The sequence below is a fragment of the Talpa occidentalis genome, unplaced genomic scaffold, assembly GCF_014898055.3.
Source record: "Talpa occidentalis isolate TD23 unplaced genomic scaffold, MPIMG_talOcc4v2.1 talOcc4.10, whole genome shotgun sequence".
Taxonomy (NCBI): domain Eukaryota; kingdom Metazoa; phylum Chordata; class Mammalia; order Eulipotyphla; family Talpidae; genus Talpa; species Talpa occidentalis.
Genome location: NW_023600993.1, coordinates 49,062,353 through 49,077,007, shown reverse-complemented (window position 1 = coordinate 49,077,007; position 14,655 = coordinate 49,062,353). Strand labels below are relative to the sequence as shown.

Below are 14,655 nucleotides of genomic sequence, written 5' to 3'. Positions count from 1 at the left end.
GTGTTTGGGTTTGTTTCCAAACATCGTTACCATTAAACAAAGATTTGGCCAAACAAAGCTAAGAGTACTCATTTGAATTCTCCATTGAATGGAGTGGATAAAGGACAAACCCAGAATATTAAATATTAATTTGAGTCAAATAATGTATATTTAAGAAAATTATGTTGAAGCTTTGTGTAAGAGGTTATTGCTTTTATGTACATGAATATACACTGAAACAGCTTTCCTCTTGTGTATTACAGAGAGATCCCCTTTGTGAAGTGGTAGAATGATATGAAAGCAAACAAACTAATCAGGTAAATCAAGTAGGAGCAAGGTCAATGATTTACATACTTGTTTTTCACATAATTTGAGAAAACTATCACTGCAATAATTACAAATTCAGGACTCTTAACACCAACCATTTTCATCAAAGAGCCCATGTACCCATAATGTTCTTTGAACACAGTACAGCATGAACAATTCTGGGCTTCCCAAGTCTAGGAACCCTTTACCTATTAAATTTTGCTTTAAGTTAATGTGGTTTTCAAAGAGAGTACATTCTACTTTCTTTTATTTTGTTATTAAAATTTAAATAAAAAAATACAAAAAAAAATCATAACCATGTCACAATGTTCACAAAATAAAATGAATAATTCCTTAATATCATGTTCAGCTTTCCTTAATTGTCCCCAAATAACTTTTTACAGTTGGTTTGATTGAAACAGGATTCAAATAAAGCCCACACATTGAAAAAAATAAATAAAAACAATGATTATGATTAAATCACATCATTCTCTTTGCTTCACTTAGCAAAATCTTTACTAAGGACCTACCATATGCTTTTCCCCTCAATCCAAGCTACCATTGTTTCCCCACGTAGACTATACGTATCGTTTCTCTACTTAAATGCTTGTACCTTTGTAACACAGACAATCTTTCTAAATTCCAAGGTAATCAAGAGTTGGCGATGACTGCTTCATGTATCTATTTCACCATCCCTCATCCTAGTATTTGGAGAAGATACCCCACATATTGTCATTTCACATCTATATTTTGTATGCATTTCTGTCTGGATTTTTTATGTAATTATGATGCTATTAGCCCTCCTGCATTATTGACAGTTCCATGGTATCCTCTAATGTCTGGTCCACCAATCAAATGTTCCCACATTTTAAAGAAATGTTTTACTATTATTGGTTTATTAGAATCAAGAGACAAAGTCTACAAAATATCTTGCATTGTTGTGTTTCCTAAGTCTCTAGCTTTATTTTTCCATACTACTGATGTGTTAAAAAAAACTGGATCAATTATCTTACAGGATGTTTCAGAAACAATGTGGTTTTCTGGATTTGTTTGTTTGCATTCATATCTTTGTGTTTAACTTCTCTTTCTAGCTTCTAGAATCCCTATAACTCTAAATTAACTATAAAAACTTGAAGAATTTCTCATTCAAATTTTTGACAAAAGTACTTCCTATATTGTCTCTATATTATTCATATTACATCAGATCATTGCTGCTACACTTGATTAGTGGATTCAAGAAGTGACTGCCTTATTATCCCTGCATACTAACGGGCCTGCCCAACCTTTCATCTAGTACTTTTGCCTGTTCATGATTGTTATCTGGTATCTCAGAGAGTGAGTTCATTTGGGGTTGTGAAATAGTGTTTTTATGATTCTATCACTTCACATACATTTAAATAACTGAAATTCTTCTGTAAAGAACTTTTTCTATGAGCACTATTTGATTACCCTAAAATGTAGTTAATACAAGAAAAGTGAGATAAATTCTTGGATATTCCTCCTTAAAACATGGCTTCCAGGATAAGTTTGGGGGCCATTGTGCTGTTTTAAAGAGTTTAACTGGGCCATATTTTTCCTTGGTTATAATCTTTCAAAGATCTCCATTTTTCTGAAGACCAATTTTAAGATCAATAACATGACTTTATCTTAACTGCCTCATCAGACTCACTCTTCCCATTCAACGTAATAGCCACACTAAGTATCTTTCAGTTCTCCAAACGCTTCATGATCTTTCCTACCCTCAGGTCTTCCTTCTGTGTGGCTACAATTCTCCATACCCAAAGCATAGCTGGTTTATTCTAAATTGTAAGATCCTGACTTACATGACAACTTTACAGAGCAATCTTTCTTTATTGTCCAGCTAATGGAGGTCTCTTCCCCCAAATGTTGTCTAATCCAGTTTTTTTTGGATTATTATTATTTTTTTATTTTTTATAATAAATTTTATTTTTGTAATCCCCATACAATTGCAACCCCCTTATTTTGACCCCAATCCCTCCCCTCCCGCCCTCTACCCCCCATAGAGTGTCTCTGGTTCATAGTTTTTTGTTGATTTTGATTTTCACTTTCTTATAGTTATTCATTTTCCCAGTCCATTATTTAAGTTTTCTAGATTCCTGCTATGAGTGAGACCATCCGGTATTTTTCTTTTTCTTTCTGGCTTATTTCGCTGAGCATGATCCCTTCCAGTGCCATCCATGTTGCTGCAAAATGCATGTGCTTATCTTTTTTGAATGCTGAGTAATATTCCATGGTGTATATGTTCCACATCTTCTTGATCCAGTCATCTATTTTTGGACATTTGGGCTGTTTCCAAAGCTTAACTATTGTAAATAGAGCTGCTATAAACATAGGGGTGCAGGTGTTCTTTGGAATTGATGTTTCTGTGTCCTTTGGGTAAATACCTAGGAGTGGAATTGCTGGATCATATGGAAGCTCTATGTTTAGTAGGTCCAGAAATCTCCACACAGCTCTCCATAGTGGTTGGATCCAGTTTTGAAAAGATCAAATGAGATGTTTATAAAGTGCCATCTACTGTCTCTGGCCCGTGGGAAGTCCTTAGTGAATCATAGTTATGATTATTAGTTGAATTTTATGATGTCTGTGCATTCCTTCCTTTTGCCAAACTGGTAATTCTAACCAAATCAGGAAAGTGACTGGTTTGAAATGACCTTGTTCGTGGCTAACCCTTACTGGCTCCTAATGATCACTGCATTATTTTGTCATACAGCTTTTTAAATAAAGTATACTAGCATTTTTTTCATCTTCCAAAATGATACATTTGTTCATTTCTAATATCAGACACATCTTTCCTGGTGATACAGTCAAGGTACATTAATCAAATATTTACATTCCTGATACAATCTTTCCAAGACATCCTCAGAACTTTTGGCTAGTTCACACATAAATAAATAAATGCACTATACACTGTTAGGTCATCTTGTTGTGTTTTTTTTTTTTTTTAAGTCACTCCAGTAATCATTGTCAGTTGAGACATAACATTTTAAAAACGTTTAAGATCTCAAATTCTAGCTGAAGTGTACCCGTTCCCTCATATGCAAAGAAATAGTGAACTTGTTGGTTCCAAAAAAATAAAAATCAATGAGAAAGATTTAGGGCTGCAATTAATGAGATAATGTCTAGAATACAGCTTTAAACCCCTGGGAAGTAATGTTTTTATATCCACAAAGCATTTTTACCATCATGTTTGTTCATGAGCCATAAATACAATTGAATTCTTCTGTGAAAATCAGTGCCTGAAGGTAGGGGGGAAAGAAAGAGCCAATATTTTGTCTTTATGGATCATAGAGATGTTTGTTCATATCCATTGCAATATTTATGTACAACTGCTAATAGAGTACAAAAAATTTTTAAAGGCAATTGACTAATCTCAGGTTAAAGAAAGGTGATCTCAAGCAATCACCTTGATTATTACCCTTGAAACTCAGAACTTTCCCATTGTTTTAAAATTGAACTGTCATATTTAGGTTGGCTTTAAGTCATTTCAGGACGAGTCTGAGGAGTTTTTTTTTTTTTTTTATTTGTGCCTTCACCTATTTCTTTATTGTCTTTGTGATTTATTTAAAGGACACTGGATTTCTTTCCACCATCCATCCCGCTATCTAGGACACTGTCTCCAATTTACAGATAAATCCAGAGAATCTAAACTAGATGCACTTCCTAAATTCAAAATGACCCTGCTGCTTGTCCTTACCTTTACCTAAAAATAAAGCAAAGACCATAAAGAGTTTTACCACAGCAATGGTTCTAACTGTGGTAAATTCTAACTCTTTAATCCCTTCAGACAAATTGAAAAGATGAAAAAGTTGAAAATGTCATTTAATCTTGAGAGCCCATATTCCAGAGCAGCGCTTCTCAAAATTTCATGAGCACACCAATCATTCAGAGATCTCCTTAAAAGACAAATTATGATTCAGTAGGTCAGAGTGGGACTCAAAAATCTTCATTTCTAACTAACACCCGGATGATGACAAAGCTTTTGATGCATGGACCAGATTTTGAAATGCAAGAACATAGAATATTTTAAACACCAAGATAAAAGATATCATTATTTGAATCCAACAGTACCCTTGGAGAACAAAAATGTGTGCAAAATATATAACCATTTATATCAAAAGTAGAACATATTCCAAAATGAATTTTCAAACTGTAGAAATCAGAGCAGATTATTTGACAAATTATACCTTTGAAAATGCATATATGGTGTTACTATATAGACATTAGAAAGAGAATTTGAAACTCCCTGAAAAGTAATACCAACTTTTTATAGACCTCACAGTTGCCTAATTACTATATGTGCGTGTTTCAGAGTAGAAATAGTATTGAATATTCTCCTTAGAGAATCTCTACTAACTGATTATTAGTTGTCGTTTTTGTGAAATATGAATTTCCCACTTTGAGCTCATAATTTTTTTCTCGTAATTATTTTTTTTGCTTGTTTAAATTTTTTTTTCACCAGTCTGCTGAAATATGATTGACTATAACATTGTGTAGTTTAAGGCATTCACCAGGTTGATTTGATACACTATATATTGCAAAATGTTTACACCGCAGTGTTGCCTAATACCTCCCTCGCATAGTATTGAGACCATTTAAGGCCTACTCTGTTAGCAACTTTAAAGGTTATAATGCAGTCTTATTAACTATAATCACCATGCTATACATTACATCACTAGAACATAATCATCTTGTAACTAGGGGTTTGTATTCTTTGACACTATGTGTTTAAACTCTGTAGACACCGTGTTCCCAGATTGGTTAAGGGAAAAAAAAAGTTCAGAAAATTCATTTTGGCCAATAGTAATTGAATCACATTTAGGTATAGAGAACTGTAAAAGATATTGGAATGAGCTATAAAGGCGAATAAGGCAGACCCCTATGCTTGATATGCAGATTAGCTAGTGGAAAAGAAAGATAAGCATACTGCTATATAATTCTATTAGAACTGCAGTAAGATATTAGTGTACCCTGCTACAACAAAATACCATAGACTGAGTGCTTAACTAACAGAATTTTGTTTCCTTATAGTCTAAAGGTTGGAAGTCCAAGATCAAGGTGTTGGTAGGTTTGGATTTTTCCTGAGGCCTCTCTTCTTGGCTTGCAGACGGCCACATTCTCACTGTGTTCTCAAATGGCCTTGCCTTAGTGCCCACATCCCTAGTATCTCTTTATGTGTCCAATTTGCCCTTTCTTGTAAGCACATCAGTCAGATTGTATCTGGGCTCCCCTCCCTGCCAACAACAACCTCGTTTGAACTAAATCACCTCTTTAAAAGGCAATATCTCCAAATGTCATCAAATTCTGAAGTACTAGGGGTTAAAGATTTCAACTTTTGGAGTACAAATTTAGTCCCTAACAGGATGTCAAAAATGTTTTACAGAACAATGGGCAGAAAGCAATGACTTATGACCAGGACCAAGATAGTCAGGTAAGGCTGCTTGGAAATAATATTTGAGGAGCCTCCCTGGTGGCGCAAGGGGTCAAGCACAGCACTACAAAGCTATCTGCAGCCTCTGCAGCAGGAGTTCGATCCCTGGCCGGCCAGGGAGCTAGCCACATGGTGTAGCAGACCTCTCCTATCTCGCCCGCTGCTCCCCTCAGCAGTGTGTTTCAGTCAATCTTCCTGTACCGTTCCCCATTCTGTCTCTGGTGAATCCTCTCATACTCTGCACCTCTGGCCCAAGCCCCAGTTCTTGTTTGCATAAATAAATAAATCTTTAAAAAAAGAAACAGTATTTGCAGCAAGTCTCAAAAGAAGAATCAGATTTGGATTGCATAGGTTAAAAATTAGAGCAAAAAGCAGAATCAAAAGTTTGAAACAGGGCCTCCCTGGTGCCATAGGGGTTAAGTCTCAGTGTTATCACCGCTACAGCCTGAGTTCAATCCCCGACCAGGGAGCTAACCCACATATGGCACAGCAGACCTCCCTTGTCTTGCCTGCTGTTCCCCTCAGCAGTGTATTTTACTAAATCCACCTGTTCTGCTCCCCACTCTATCTCTGGTGAATCCTCTCAGCCCCCCTCCTCTGACCTACACCCCAGTACTTCTATGCAAAAAAAAAAAAAAAAAAAAAAGTTTGGAGCATTCCTCTAGTAATTTGTTTGAAAAGTGAATAAGACAACTTTGAAAAAACAGAGGAAATATCCCTAACAAAGCCACCTGCTGCACAGTCATTATTACTATTTTCTTGAATTTGTCTCTCAATCTTTGTTAACTGCCTATTCCTAAATATAGCATTTATGAGCACATTCATAATATTTATTTTTCTTTAAATCTCCTCACTTTAGTAGATATATCAGGATTTACCCAACTGTCCTATTTCATTGATAATTCAGTAGCTTCTAGTTTTATAAAATATTAGGAACTTATTGCAGTAGTGGGATATTATGTAGTGTTTTAGAAATTTCCTTCCTATACTGTCCTAGCAGTGGTGTTGATAGGGTGTATTTTCAGTGATATTATTAAATGTTGGATAAAATAAACATTATTACAACCCCTGACATATATTGACAAATTACTTTCCTGAATGTCAAAATCAATTTTTATGTTACCAGCCAAGTATAATGGCATCAGTTTTATGCTCAAATGCCTCTCCCACTGTGTCCTGCTATGGTGCCCTAAAGTGCTACCCCAGATGCTCCACCACATGTGACCTTCCTTTTTTCCTTTTATGGATTTAGGACTACCTAAATTATGGCGTCGATGTGTAATCTTACACAGTGTTTGTTTCTCCTCTTCTAAAATATGAATTTCACAATGACAATTTCAAATTTCACAATGGTACTGCTTAACATGAGATTTTTAAGGAAAGAATCCATTTTGCCAAATTGGTGAAGGAAAAAAAAGTTCTTCATTCTATTCATTTGCTTTTTGAAAACTTGATAACCTCATTACTTATTATTGTAGTCTATTTCCTCCTTCTGTGAACTATTTCTTTATGTCAGTACAAATACAAAATTTGGCTGTAAATGTGTAACATAAGATATATATGCCAGTTGGTCTGCAGCCCAGAATCTGGACTTGGTATCTTCCTGAAACACATGTGCCCATGTATATTGAGGATATGCACATTGGCCAAAAGTGACGAGGGATTTATAAGGACTTGGATTGATATAGTGGAAATGAAATAAGAAAAAACTGAACATTGAAATGAGCCTGAAGAAATAAGATGACTACTCACTACCACCAGGAGGTGGGGGAGATGGGCAGGGGATTTTGTCTCCCTGGAGACATTTGGCAATATCTGAGAACTTGATTCTTGGGAGGGAAGACTGCTAGGCCATTTATCTGATGGGGGCTGAGTTAGCCCTTCACAACACAGAAACCCTAATCCAAAGTGGGACACAGGTATCAATATTGTTTCTCATAATTTGCATAATATGCAGCCATGTTTGAGAAACATTAGCAAAAGCATCCTATTAAAAATCTCTTGGAACATTTGAAAATATGGATTCTCATTATTTAACTACCACCTTCCCTGCCTTGATCCATTTGCCAGTAGGTCTAAAGTGAAATGGGCATCTGTAGATTCTGAGAACTCTCCAGGGAAACTAGTGTACTTGAGTTGGGACCATGGGTAAACAAATGACCATCAGCTTGGGTGGGAGAGGATACCACCCCATGTCCTTCAGGGGTGCCCTGTTTGTTTCTTTCAGAGAGCTGAAGGCAGAGATCTATCTTGTAACGGTGTCGAGACCTTGCATATAAAATGAGAGGATCTGCTTTGGTCGGTGGGTTTTCAGGGTGGCAAGGTGCTTGCCAGGGTGGCGGAAGAGTCTAGAGATGATACAGCAATCAAGGGGCACTAAAACTGGCAAGGACACTGCCCAAATAGTTTACCAGTCACTCTGAGTTCTTCACCCATGCACACAATTGCAAGACTACTCAGGCTCAGAGAACAACAACAAAGGGATTTATTTAACAAACCAGGGAAAAACAAAGAGTTACTGAGGCCAGAAATTGCGTTTACCTCACCCAAAGCCATGTCCAGTGTTTTTCAGCCCTAAACAAAAGCAGTTAAAATGGCATCTTCCCACCACTGAGGATGCAGAGCTCCTCTCTGGGACAATAGGCCATGTGTCCAAGATGCCATCTCCCTGCCTCTGCTGACCTGGAGCACTCAGCAGCCAGACTCTAGGCTAGGTTACAACTCATGAAGACAGCAGAAAACAAAACAGGAGATCCTCCATGAGCTGCTGAGATGCCCCAGCACAACACTATAACAAGCGACACTCAAGATAGCAGCTGCAGGGGCTGAACGACCCGAAAAAGCCACACTTAGGCAGCTCAGCGAGGCTCCCAGGCCCGTGTCTTTGCCTTCTCGCCAGTCTGTAACAGCAGCAATACAGGGAACAGATTCAGTCACTCTGCTAATTGCAAAGCCTCCAAACTTTTCCTCTCCTAGGTTGGCTACTGGAGGTCTCCACCTTCAGAGGCCCAGAATAGCCTTCTGGAAGATTGGCGCTGTGGGGGCCAGAATTTGCTGACCCCAAATGCTGACAATCCAAAAACATTGAATCTGGAAGATTGAATCCAACTGAGTCCCCTTCTGCAGTTACTTCTATTTCTTATGGATGCTCCCCCCTCAAAAAAAAAAAAAAAAGCGATACTTTTTAGCATTTTCCCTGGAGTTATCTATTCTCTCCAGCAACCCCCTCCAGGGGGCACCACTTGTGAGAGTCTGTGGCTTTAGCCACTGGTTACAAAAACTGGAGGGGGCCTCCCCAGTAGCGCAGTGGTTGAGCGCTGGATTGCGAAGCTGCCCACAGCCTCTGCAGCGCCATTTTGATCCCCAGCTGCCCCCCACATGGCGCGCAGACCTCCCCTGCGGCCCGCTGCTCCCCTCAGCAGTGTATTTTGTCAGTCTGCCTGCTCTGCTCCCCACTCTGGCTCTGGTGAATTCTCTCACCGTCCTGCGCTTCTGAATGTGCACAGTGCTTGTATAAATAAATAAATCTTTAAAAAACAAAACAAAACAACAAACAAAGACAGGAGGAAATATGACCTTGAAAACCAGGCCCCACAGTGAGGACTGCAGGGCAAACTGGCATTTCCCCGCTTCCGCCTGCACAGCGGAAACCAATTGGAGAACCGCAGTAGTTTCCCGCCCACACCAGAAATTTCGGCCTGTGGGCAACCCCTCTCTCGGCCGCCAGTAGGTGAAAATGGTCCAGCCGGTCACTTAGAATTGACAAGGTTCAATCGGGCAGGTATCTACTAGAGTGGGGACCCTGAAAGAGGACATAAAGCAGGGCAGGAGCCAGCTTGGGACGCCCAGACTCCCATTCTCCCATCGGTTCCTGCCTCCACAGACGCCACCAATAGCCGAGCTCTGAAGAGAAGCTGAACAGCTTTGCCGGGACCAGGCGGGTCAGCGGTGCTGCCTCCATACTGTCAGGTCCAATGTCCGGTGCTGTCTGCCCCGACCTTCAGACCTTCAGACTGTTGCTGGGGGCTGATGCGGCGTCATTTCCGTGGCCACGTGTGAGGTGGATCCCAGCCCACTGCTGGCCGGCTGCCTTGAGCTCCCTACCCTAGCTGGTGGGACGGTGCCATTTTGAGCGAGCAGCCTTTTGTATGGGACTTCTGGACACTCTGGACACTATCTGGGGTGAGATAGACAGCCGCTATGGCCTTACGAACACTTTGTTTCCCCTGTTTGTTAAATAAACCCCAATTATCATTGTTCCCTGAGCCTGGGTGGTCTTGATATTGTGCCCACGGATGAAAACCCAGACAGTGACCTGTCCTCTATTAACCACTTTCCTTGGATGGCTGTAGCACCCCTATAACCCAGCTTCAGCCGCACGTCCAGCGAACTTATCTTTAAACACTGTGCTGGCTTGCTCCCTCTCACTGCCTATGTTAGAGGTCCTCAATCTGGAAGCTTCTCAAAGGTAAGGTAAGGTAAGACCACCTGGCAGAAGGTTTGTTCCTATTTGCTCCCATCGTTCAAAATAGGATTCTAAGAAAGGAGCTGATTCTTTGCATGATCCTTGCCCCTGCCTGCCTCTCCCACACTATATTTAAAGATAGTTTTCAAATATGACTGTAGCTTCCAGACTCCCCAAGGAGTTCTCAGTTGCACTGTATTTGGCATGCTATCTGGGTCATCAAAGTGCTCAAGCTCACTCATAATTTATAAGCAAAGGTACCTTCCCAATGCCTTGGAAATCACTGGAGCTGGGCAGATTTCAGCACAGGCTGTCTGCCTGCAGTCCCTCCTGCCCGAGTTGCGGGTGAAGAAATGGTATTTTGATGCATGCCCATCGTGGCTTATTGATTCTGTTAACATTATCTCTTAGGAAAATCGATGCTTCAGTCTTGCAGGAAACATGTAAATAAAGTGATAAAAAAATAAGCCAAGGTTAAGTATTTCCTGATAGAAAAATGAGAAGTGAATTGAAACAATTTATGATCATCAGGAGCTCTGTTTTGGTGACTCAGTGGTGCCTGCTTTCCAGCCTGCTGGAAGGACATCCTTATCCTAGTTGTTAAGGGTGTTGCTTGGCCTTTGTGTTTTGATCTCATTGAAACTGACATTTTTGACTCAATTTCCCCTCATTTTATTTTGTAAAATACAGCTTTGTTCAAACTGAATTGAATTAGGCTAAGTGATAAGAGGAGATGCTATTCATCACAGGAAGGATACCAAAATATTACCAGAATCTCATTCGGTCCATTTAATTACTTGGCAATATTTTTTTAAAGTATCTTCTCTATATCAGCTACTATTCTGCACCCTGGGATTCCATGTGATCAAGACAAACCTATTTGGTCTGTTTTAGGACACACTAACTTAGGTTAATTAGTTTTAATCTACACCTCTTTAAAAATATCCCATTCAGTGCGTGTGTGTGTGTATTTCTCAAAGTGTAATTTATTCTAAAGGGCATGAAATAATAGAACAAATGAAAGAGGTCTTTATGGGTTTCACATTCATTTTTATTACATAATTTTGTATGAAATGTTGGTTAAATATGTAATATGACCCTGGTGTATTTGCTTTTACTCAATGGTTCTTTTAGTTTGTTTTTAACAGAGGTCTCACCGACCTTGCAGGCATTAGAAAGATTGCTTTCACATGGGTGAATGATCTGGGCATATTTCTCCAGTGTATTAGGCAGGTGTGGGTTTGTCTTCTCACCAACATGGTGCTGTTCCTCTTTAACCTCTTAAGTAGTTGTGTCAGCAAAATTGATTATAACCATTTTGGAAAAAAGTAAAAACACAGCAACTTTTATTCATGCCCAGGCCTCTAGGTGTTTTCCTTACAGTTAGACTCTCAGATGAGAGGTAACATGATAATTCATGCAGTCCTCCTGACTCAGTCATTTTTTACTCATAGTTTTTCAGGTGCTGCTTGAGTAGGTATCCAGTTTATCTACCCAAGTTAAATTGTTCTTGTCCAGTATGAAGTTATATGGATTCATATCTATATTGGTAAAGATTATTTAGATGGACTGCCTTTTATTCTCACCTGCAAACACTTGTTTTAATCAGTAAAAAATAAAGGTTAAGAAATTGGAAAGCATCACCCAAACCACCACTGCTTGATGATTTCACTTCTGCTTTGTGAATTCCCTGTTTGTCACAATTTGTACTCTTGAGCCTGTATTGAGGACCCTGAATGAAGCATCTGAGAAATACCACATTCGAGAATTATTTTCTGTTGTCCATCACCTCCTGTGACACCAGCTAACTTGCTCACGATTTCAGGCCTTGTTGCATGCCTAACAATCTCCTAGCCTTTGGCTTGTTTTCAGCATTCCCACATCTAAAGCTTTTCCTTCTATCTCTGCATATACAGATATATATTTGAGTGGACTATCTATAATGTCTATGCAGATATATGTGATGTGTGTACTGTACATAGTTTGTAAGCAGCTGTTCAGTATTTCTGTCTGTTAATATTTTAGGGGGGGACTAATTCAGAAAAATATATCTAAAGAGATGCTTAGGGGGCTATCATCAAAAACTTTGAGAAACACTGATATGGCTACTCCTCGTGCGTATGTTGTTTCCAGCACCAATTCCAGGATGCAATTCTCTAGGAGTTGTTTCTGCTTAGTGTTCTGAGGTAAATATAGCAAGAGAACAAGATAAAAGATAATTTTGGTCACTGGGGGTTAATTCACACTGTGGGAATGAGTCATTGCCCCATCCCATAATCTCCATTATATTATAGGAGAAAGAAATGTTTTGATGTTATCTTGTCCAGTGATTTGTCTATTCCTTTGTACTTCTGACTTATAAAACCATCAGCAAATTTGTGATTGTTTGAAAATTTCAAGTTACCAAATTTCATGTGTTTTTATGTCTGAACTTGGACCATATGATTAGAAAAGAAAAATCTAACAAATGGTGTTGGGAAGACTGGACAACCACACAGTGAAACTGAAACTCTCTCTAACTACACATACAAAAACAAATTTAGACTAGAGTAAAGCTTGGCTGTGAAGCCCCAAACCCAAAAATACATGGAAGAAAACATACATGACACTTGCCATGACTTCAAAGATACAGATGTCTTTTGGGACTTGCCTACAAGGGCAAGGGAAATGAAAACAGTACTAAACAGTTGGGACAACATCAAATTAAAATCTTTTGAACAGAAAAAAAAATGTCAGCAGAATAAAAAGAAAGCCCACTGAAAGAGAAACTATCTGCACATGATACATAAGATAAAAGGGTAATATGGTATATAAAACACTCATCTATTTTAACAAACAACCAATTAAAAAATGACAACCCAATTAAAAAAATAAAAGATCTGAATTAAAGTGAAATTAAAAAGATAAAAACATTTTGAAGGATTTCACCTATATGTGCAATATAAGGAAATAAAGGGGATAAACAGACAAAGCAAAATTAAAAAATAAACTAGTGGGCCCCCACCCCCTACCCCTCACAGCCCCCCACCCCACAGCCTCCCACCCTCTTCCCCCCCCGGTGGTGCAGCAGTTGAGCGCTGGGTTGCGAAGCTGCCCCAGCTTCTGCAGCACAGTTCCATCCCTGGGCACCAGCGAGGGTCCCACATGGCGCGCAGACCTCTCCTGTGGCCCGCTGCTCCCCTCAGCAGTGTACTTTGTCATTCTGCCTGTTCTGCTTTCTGCTCTGGCTCTGGTGAATTCTCTCACTCTCCCATGCTTCTGACTGTACCCAGTGTTTGTATAAATAAATAAAAAATTTAAAAAATAAACTAGTGAACATTGATAACCTAACAGAGGCTCCGAGAGGTGAATTGGGAGCAGGGATGGAGGGGGCATAATGGATGGTGGTATTTCACTGTATTTTTGTTTCCTTTTTTTCTCTTAAAAAATAAAAATTTTAAAATAAGTTTCTGGACCTATGAGACAAAAATAGAAAAATAGAGATGCTCTGCGTCAACTTTGGGGAGCAAAGAAACAACCACAGATGGCACAAAAACTGTAATATAAACATCAGAGCCACAAGGAAAAATGAGAGACATACTGTTTGGCTAGAAAGAGTCATTTCTAAGTCCTGTAACCCTGACCGACCTCCTCAAAAGATTGAAAAAAGAATAAGTTATTTTATCTGTCGCTCTTTCAATCAAGGGCATCCATGTCATAGACCATAGAAAAGTGCTAGTGATGAGAATGGAAGTTCTGGGAAAGTTTTTGCATCTTTTCCTTTTATTCTCTGAATACAAATATGTCAGAAACTGTCATCCATTTTGTAAACAAGAGGCATCAAATCCAAATACCAAAACCCATCATGCTGTGGGTGACAGAGTGGAAAGAAAGGAATAGATGGAATTCTGGTGACGTCATTGAATTCCTAAACTTGTGACAGCAGTCTCCTGTTGTTTTATGCAATTATACACGTCAGTACTGCATAAGCCATTCTTAACTGGGTTTTCTATTACTTGCAGCTAAATGCCTCCCTAACGGATACAGAAGATATCTTCAGATGATGAGGAAGGAGACACACACATTCTTCTGCCCTGCCTTCTAAATGTAAGTGAATTTTAATCTCTCAAGTTATTTCTGAAAAGCAGATCCCTGCAATCTTAGCTCATCAGTATTCCTTAACAAGAAGCTTGTGCTTTGTAGGTCTTACATTTCCAAAAAGATCAAAAGCTCTGGAAGGTAGAAAGTTAAGATTTTACAGGAAAGTTTTTGATCATGTTTCCTACCAGTAATGCCTTTAATTGTGCTCTGCGTACTTGGAATTTAGATGTTCTCAAGCCTCTGAGATTAGTCTTCCACCCCAATAGGAAAGAGAAGCAAACTCTCCTCCCTCACTTAATCCACCTCCTCCACTTTCTGTGCTCACTTCTTAATGAAACAAAAACCTCAGTAGAATAATTTAATACAGAATAAGATA

The 14,655-nt window shown here is 38.9% G+C and overlaps 1 protein-coding gene across 3 annotated transcripts in view; it reads left to right on the top strand.

Annotated features, from left to right (window-relative positions):
• The window catches only part of SUCLG2 (succinate-CoA ligase GDP-forming subunit beta), a 458,258-nt gene extending 443,973 nt beyond the window's left edge, over nucleotides 1-14,285 (top strand). The window contains exons 12-13 of one of the 3 annotated variants that reach the window (XM_054695406.1): nucleotides 5,687-5,734; nucleotides 14,201-14,226. In XM_054695406.1, the coding sequence (XP_054551381.1) occupies nucleotides 5,687-5,715 (29 nt within the window). In that variant the 3' untranslated portion in view covers nucleotides 5,716-5,734; nucleotides 14,201-14,226. Of the gene's footprint in view, nucleotides 1-242; nucleotides 281-5,686; nucleotides 5,735-14,200 lie in introns of those variants that run through there. The other 2 variants (XM_054695429.1, XM_054695410.1) reach the window with 2 other exon arrangements.
• Nucleotides 14,286-14,655: the final 370 nt, after the last annotated feature.